The sequence below is a fragment of the Montipora capricornis genome, chromosome 2 (assembly GCF_036669925.1).
Source record: "Montipora capricornis isolate CH-2021 chromosome 2, ASM3666992v2, whole genome shotgun sequence".
NCBI lineage: Eukaryota > Metazoa > Cnidaria > Anthozoa > Scleractinia > Acroporidae > Montipora > Montipora capricornis.
This window is the reverse complement of record NC_090884.1, coordinates 66,514,184-66,521,683: the sequence shown is the minus strand read 5'-3', so window position 1 is coordinate 66,521,683 and position 7,500 is coordinate 66,514,184. Positions and strand designations below refer to the sequence as shown.

The 7,500-nt window shown below is 40.2% G+C and overlaps 1 protein-coding gene across 1 annotated transcript in view; it reads right to left on the bottom strand.

Annotated features, from left to right (window-relative positions):
- The window catches only part of LOC138037666 (MFS-type transporter SLC18B1-like), a 29,062-nt gene that overhangs the window by 21,251 nt on the left and 311 nt on the right, over positions 1 to 7,500 (bottom strand). Inside the window, exons 2-6 of the mRNA XM_068883567.1 lie at positions 7,210 to 7,311; positions 6,873 to 6,968; positions 6,327 to 6,397; positions 5,652 to 5,750; positions 4,303 to 4,400 (exon numbers count right to left, since the gene is read on the bottom strand). Of these exons, the coding sequence (XP_068739668.1) occupies positions 4,303 to 4,400; positions 5,652 to 5,750; positions 6,327 to 6,397; positions 6,873 to 6,968; positions 7,210 to 7,311 (466 nt within the window). The remainder of the gene's footprint in view (positions 1 to 4,302; positions 4,401 to 5,651; positions 5,751 to 6,326; positions 6,398 to 6,872; positions 6,969 to 7,209; positions 7,312 to 7,500) is intronic.

Genomic DNA, 7,500 nt, shown 5'->3' with positions numbered 1-7,500 from the left:
CCTTATATAATGGCAACAGTGAACGAGGAGACTTGGTTGAAAGCTATTTTCATTTGCTACCTTGTCCGTAAAAGAGATTTCACCCAATTAAAACTGAACTTGGGCGGACGTGGGTTAACCCCAATGCCTCTGAGATGGTATCTACAATCCTGGCGAAAACTGTTGGGACAATTCGCGCTTTTCCCCCTCCCCCCATTACAATGTTGGTTTTTCACGGTCTCCAAATCAAGTTCCGTTCATCGACCGCTGGCATGTTTCAACATTGTCTGGGGGCAAGGGGGGCGCGAAAAAGGCAGCGAAAGAAGAACACACGTTGCTCATATAACGATGGAAGCATGTACAGTTAACTCTCTACTTTTTGCCCAAAATTTGACAAGTGTCCCGAAGTGTTTTGACCCGGATTGTCTGAAACTGAGTTTCATCGAACAAAACTGGAAACCGTATCATACATGTCCTCAAAATAGTGAAAAATTTGTAGCATTGCGTTAAAAACTGTTTTATTGTAGTAAAGTCTGTTTTATGAAGCTTAAAACCAGCGAACAAAATTAGGAGGAGACTCGTTCCCAGACTCCGCACAGTTAGCGGCCGCTTTTCGAGCTGCAGAATCATTTGATTTTGCTAAGCAGAGTTCGACTCCTCACAAGTTAAAGACAACAAATTGCGTAGACAATAGAATAGTACAAGGGAAAGAGCCACATTCATGTCTCTCTAGATTTTGCTTCGCCAAATTTGCTGCGCATCATCAGTGTCATACAAAACCGCATTGTCTGTTGCGTGAACCAAGCCGTTGTTGACAACGGCAACGGTTCTCACTCACATTTCTCACTCCTAAAAACACATTTACTGGTTGTGCTTTTGATGTAGCTACCAGAATATATGGCGTATTGTGTAATACACGCTTTCGTTGATCTTTAGTTGGCGTTCGTTTCTGGACAAGAAAACGCTTAATGCGTTTTCAACATTTCTCGGCTATTGTAAAATAATAAGCTAACATCTGATTTGATCTTTTGCTGTTTTTAGAGTAAGATATGTTGAAAAATACACACCCGGTGATCGTTTAAAGCCAAAAAGCGCTTGTATGAATAGAAAAGAAAGAGCTATTATGTTTTTTGCATAGTCTTTTTTTAAACGTAATTTATATACCTTAATATCTTCCTTTAAATAGCCGAGAAATGTGGCCGAGAACTGTTGACTGCTCACTGTAACACGACCCGCCGTTTTGACATTCCTTCCTCATACTACCTCTACACCGGTGCAATGTATTGTTTTACTATCTGAGACAATTCTCTAATGAGATTCAATGAACCTAGCGGTCTGTAAGAAACGCTTAGGTTGGACTGCTTTCTCGATGTCCTTTTCCGAGGACCGCATTGAAGGTTGGTGCATTCAAACGATCGCTAAAAAAATAATAGACACACTGGTAATGCAATGTAACCTACTGTATTATTGAAAATTCCTTGCTGTGGTTTTCGAGATTATTTTGAAAACTCCGTGCCGCCTAGAAATCTCAGTTCACCGTATGACTTACGATCCGTCAACTGAAAGAAAGCGCTCGAACTGTTTCAGCTGCTTCAACCCATAGGTACTATTACCTGACCCGGCAAGACTAGTATCAAGAATGACTGAAAAAATTAACTGGGCTGACCTAAAAATCGTTTTATATAACTGACATAATCTATGTGCGATTTTGATAGATCGCAAACCCAAAACCTACAGTACGTGTGTAGAAGATAAACTCGTTTGTGTACGAAACGGATTTTACTGGTAGAGCGAACAATGCGGAAGTATTATGCAGTGTCGCGCCCATGAGATTGGTTGCATAGAGCGATTTTCAATTGAGTGTCGTAAAACCAAAACCAAAGTAATTACTTTGTCCAATCAAGAAGGACGGAGACAATCCAGTTGCCGACACAAAGCGCGGGAAAATGTGCACGCGCGAGCCACGATTGGTTTTGGTTTCGCTTCTGATTGGTTAAAAAAGTGGCGCGAGAACTTTGAACCAATCACTGAGTGAACTAATCGTAAACCAAAGCAATTCGCTACTGAATTACTTTCGACACTCAATTAAAAACCACTCTAGCAGTTAAACTAATCAAACTAGCTAAGATGTGGTTTCCTTGATACGCTTTATCGGGCCAATTCACATGGAAACTTGATTGCGAATAACGACGAGTTCAAGTAAGGTTTCTCATAAACTGCAATATACTTTAATTCAAGTCTACTGTGCAGTGCTAACGTTAATTTCTGACTGCATTCCTAGTTATTGTCGGAACGCGTTGATTCAATTCATTAGTATGCTACGTCCACTGCGGTTTTGCAGCTCTTTATCGTCCTTTGTTGTAATGTCCATAAACAAGATAACTGATGAGAAATGACGTCAGAGAATTCCTAGGCAAATTGCATCACATTTTCTTGATTATAATCACTACGTCTCAATAGCATATTAAGTTCAGTTTTAGTGTTGCCTTACAGAGTCAACTACTCCACGCGGCACAAGGACCACATTTTTCATCTTTACTCAGTTCTCACCTACATCAGGTTTTAGGCGGAGTGGCATAGCAAGTACGTGTGCACTTACCAAAGTGAAACAGTACAAAGGTGTAGCTTTCCAACTAATGTTAGCTTTCAGTTAGTTTTGCTTTCAAATGGGAATGTCGCATCTCGTTATCTTTCCTCCTTTCCTTACGAGGGATGCTCGGCCATATTATCATTAACTGGGTGTTAACGAAGTTATTAACCACGGCACGTTTTGTTTCAGCGTTGAGTTGGTTTAGTAACCGATGCATTTTATGGCCTTTTCGGCTTTCCACACGATTGTCAAAAAGAGATTTTTACTGCGATTTCACGTATATGCTATGCTTAGAGTTTAATGTCATATGTGTCAAGTTTCGGTAAAGTCTGCTAAAGAAACTTTGTCTATTTTCATTGACATGTACCTCTATTTCATTTCAATTGACATTTATTATAATACCTTTGACGTTACGAGTCCAATTTTTAATCGTCGTCACTCGTGAACTCTGTTAGTCGAATACTTTCACTACTCTGCACACGTTATTGTCAGAAATTCTTGTCGCAGTCGCGCTCTACAAAATAGTTATTTTGACTTTCCTCTGCTATGACTTTCTAAAGTTTTCGAGCGCTTGGTGCTCAACCAGCTCATTGTTTACATCAATGAGGAAGCGTTACTCGGTCCTACAGTATCAGGATTCCGGAATGGTCATTCAACAACTTCTATCTTACTGGGGATCCGAGACGCAAATTTCCCTTTCGTAAATGGTCGTTGCCATTTGAAACGCGTACGGTCATTGCCATTTCTCAGAACGGTCGTTGCCATTTGAAACGGTCGATGCCATTTATAACGGTCGACTACATACTTCACTTCAAAGAAAATGAAAAGAAACAAACTAAGAAAAAATATTAACAAAAATTAAGACAAAAAAGGAAAAAAAAAACATTTATAAAAGAAAAACTGGAGGAAAAAAAGAGTCCGAAAATTTCCCTTTCGTAAACGGTCGTTGCCATTTGAAACGGTCGATGCCATTTATAACGGTCGACTACACACTTCACTTCAAAGAAAATTAAAAGAAAGAAACTAAGAAAAAACGTTAACAAAAATTAATACAAAAAAGGAAAAAAAAACACTTATAAAAGAAAAACTGGAGGAAAAAAAGAGTCCACAAATTTCAAGACTCAAACTCGGGTTCTTAGCCCTCACCCTAAACAGAACCCTAACCCGAACCCTAACTCGTATGACCAGCGAGACACAACTCCCAGTAACCGCAACCTTTTGAGTTCTTAGACCTAATGAGTGTAATTCAGAGCCAAAAAATGGCATCGACCATTTCAAATGGCAACGACCGTTCTGAGAAATGGCAACGACCGTTTACGAAAGGGAAATAAGCATCCGCGACGCTCTAATACGGGTATCAAGCAGAGGAGAGGTAACACTGATGGTCTGCGCAGATTATAGCAAGGCTTTTGATACCGCCGTCCAATTTAGGTCGGTCGTCTCTAAGACGCACAGCCTCTGGTTCTCACAATACTTTTTATTGTGAATAATTGACTATCTAACTAACAGCTCGTGCAAATTGATGACAGGAAGTCAGATATGGCAACAGTGGAATTTGCCGTTCCTCAGGGCCCAATTCTGGGTCCGGTTATTTTCATAAGACAATTGAAAAAAATTCAAATAATGAACCTGTGAAAATCCATTTATACCGGTATTTGCGTCATGCATACTTGCCCCTGAGTGTTTTATGTACACAAAGATCGTGCTGGGAATAAAACGAAATAAACACTAACCTTTGTGGAAGAAATGTAAGAAATGGTGCAGGAGCAAGAATAAGAATGCCAACAAGAACACAAAATGCACCAAACAACATAACCAGCCGAGTTTTACCCTGAAATACGAGGAAATCAACTTTAAGTTTTAAAATGTTTGTGCCACTTTATCGATAAGCCATTTCGGAACCACTATATAAAAAAACCCTATCAAGTTAATTCAATGAGGCGTTCAAATGCGGACACATGACTGCACGCCGTGAGTACCAGAACTCAAAATTTCCTTATACCACTAAAACGAAAATTCAAATGCTAATTTTCGCAACTCGTTAATTAGACGCTTGGCCCTTACTTGTAAAGTTAAATGCATGGTGTTTTTTGGAAAGGATGGATCATTCTAGTAAACCACATAGTCTTAAACCGGGATTAAAATAAACCAGGGAGTTTGGAAAGCTCTTTGATGAACTTTTTAAACTTTATTCTAGTACTCTCTCGAAGCGAATGGTAGTGTTAAGTTTCCGACCCCGCAAAGGAAAACAACGCTTGTAATTGGCCGATGTAAAAAATGCAGTTCAGGGGGGTAAAAATGCAACCCTGCTAGCAGAGCCTTTCTTTTGCTTGCTCGATTTTGGCGTTCTAGAGAAAGACTCTGCATGAATCGAGTAAGGTCTTGACTGAGTATGCGCTGCATGTTGCCAGGTTACAGTCTCGAACCCAAGACTAATGCGCCAGTTCTCGCCGCCTTCTTCGTTTTTCACGGTGCAGCGGGCTCAAGGGACTAGTCCAGAAGTTCGGGCTGCGGCGGCTTCAAAGAGTTGACGCGATTCAGGCAGAGCCTCCTTTTCTACTCCTCAGTAGAGATTAAGACAAAAGGAGGCTCTGCTCGCAGGGTGGTAAAATGCACATTACGTGTGAAAATGCAAACCTCGGAAGGCTAATTTTAGAGCGAATCCGAAGGGCTAACGCTCGAAACGTCAGCTTTTAGAATGTCTGTACGTACAGGTGGCCAATTTACATTATCAACTCCGTTGATAAAACCAAATTTTTGTATACTACTTCCCCACCGACGCAGCACCACAGTTTCTTTAAAAAATACCCCCTTCAGGCTAATTTTAGGCCCAGTTAGGCCCTCAAACGATGTTTAGGCCTAAGGATTTCGTCGGTTAGTAAAGAAAAGTTAGTAAAGGATTTAGTGTTTTTTATGATATCCGTACTTTGATCAAACTTCCAAACAAATGTTGTAGTTTTACATTCCCAGATTTGGATAGTTCCAGTTACATACACTCGTCATTTTGGCTTACCGAGTACTGACTTGTTCAAAAAAGCTTGTAGAAAAACGACTCAAATGTACGGAAGTATCCATCACTTACCGTCTTATCGCATATCCACCCAACCGCTGGAGCAGAAATTGCATAACAGAAGGCACAGAGAAGGAATATTAAGCCAACTTTGCTGGGACCCAAGCCAAACTGTAACATAAGACAAATAAAAAATAAATAAAAACGAACGAACGAACATCAAGAAAAAAACAACTTCAATATGTAGTTTTCAAACAAAACTATGTTCAATTGATAGCAGAATTTTGTGGTTTATCCTATGTGTCTTTCACACATCTGGAGGAAATTTCTAAAGAGGTCACAGTACTCTGCCGACAAGTTTTTAGATAATTTCATTAAACTGCCGATTGTTGAAAAACCTGCTGAGAATCTTTTGCTGAACGGAACACTACGATTTTTCTTTCAAGAGGACTGGGAATCACGGTCAGTCACACACCCAAAATTACATAGAGAGCTCTGCTCCCGTTAATGGCAGCTTTACATAGTTTGATTCGTAGCTTTTGCAGTTGCAGCCCCCTTTTCCATGGGAACACAGTCATACACTGGGTGGAACGGCAAAGTCATCGACCGGCAAAGTATCTTTAAATGCTTAATGCGTAAATTGAAAATGGGCATGGGCTGCATAAAAGCGATAGAGGAATGAAACTTTGAGGCCGTGAACACATCATTTTAGGGGGGGGGGGGGAATTGGGCGACGAAATTTCTTACTTTCTTCATGTAAGGTGCAAATGTTGGATCCAGAAACCCCAGCACAATTCCCGATACAAGAACACTAAATCCTAAAGACGAAAGAGAAGGACAAATAAGTGATATTCCTCGCATTAAAGAAATTCTTGGCAGTGACACGTATAAAGCCACAAGAGCGTGATAAATAAAAATTATGAACGGGCAAGTGTAAACCCGGCAGCAGTTGCGTGTGGTTTAGCTTTTCAATTTAGTTTTAAGTTACAGAATCGTTCCTTCTTTATTCTCCTTTGATTTAAAAAAATGATAAACTCTGATTTATTTTTTCCTCGTAGTCGTGGCTAGCTCTAATAATAATCACTTTGTTTTTAGTCTCAAGCTCATATCAACCTCATGTATCAGAAATGCTCTTGATTAAATTAAATTAAATACTGGGTCATGGTAATGGTGAAAAATGCAATTGCCTTTAAAGTCTTCTCACCCCCTCCCCCCCCCCCCCCCACCTCAAAATATGAGAGCATCTATGTTATTTACAGTCCGCAAAATGGAACTTATGTAACATGTAATTACCGATGACAGCGATTCCTGGAATCTTCCCCATTTGGAGCAATGAGCCCTTCTTCTCTCTAGTCACATCTGAAAAAGCATATTCTTTAACGTCATATACTGCAATTGAAGTTTGTTTAAGTAGCACTTGAAAATTAAAGCAACCGGAAAACACTAGAGAATGTTTTAATAAATGCAAGTTCAAAATCCCTGGTTTTCAAATTCTAAGACTAGTATACAGATTCAGGCCAGTTTTCACCATTGTATTGATATCAGTTACCCTCTGTTGAAAAGGCTTAAATTATAAGAGATAAGAAGGCGATCTCTTGGGAAACATGCCCCTAGATAGACACCTCCTCACCCAATGGGAAGCTCGCCACTAAAAATCTTAGAAACTTGTGGCTCAGTTGGTCGAGCATCATGTTCAGTTGAATGAGGGAGATCATGGCCTTTGTAAGTTCATCTACAAATGAAACATTAAAGAGAACCTACACAGTGTTTGTGAAGAGTACGAGGGAGACACACTGTGTTGAAGTCTGTCCTCCTTACACATGCACGCTTGGGTTGCGTGGGTGAGATCAACTATGGACTGAAAGCAGCTGCCACAGGCGTCTTTACAGACTGACGTCGTCGAATCTCAGCCCAGAAAAAG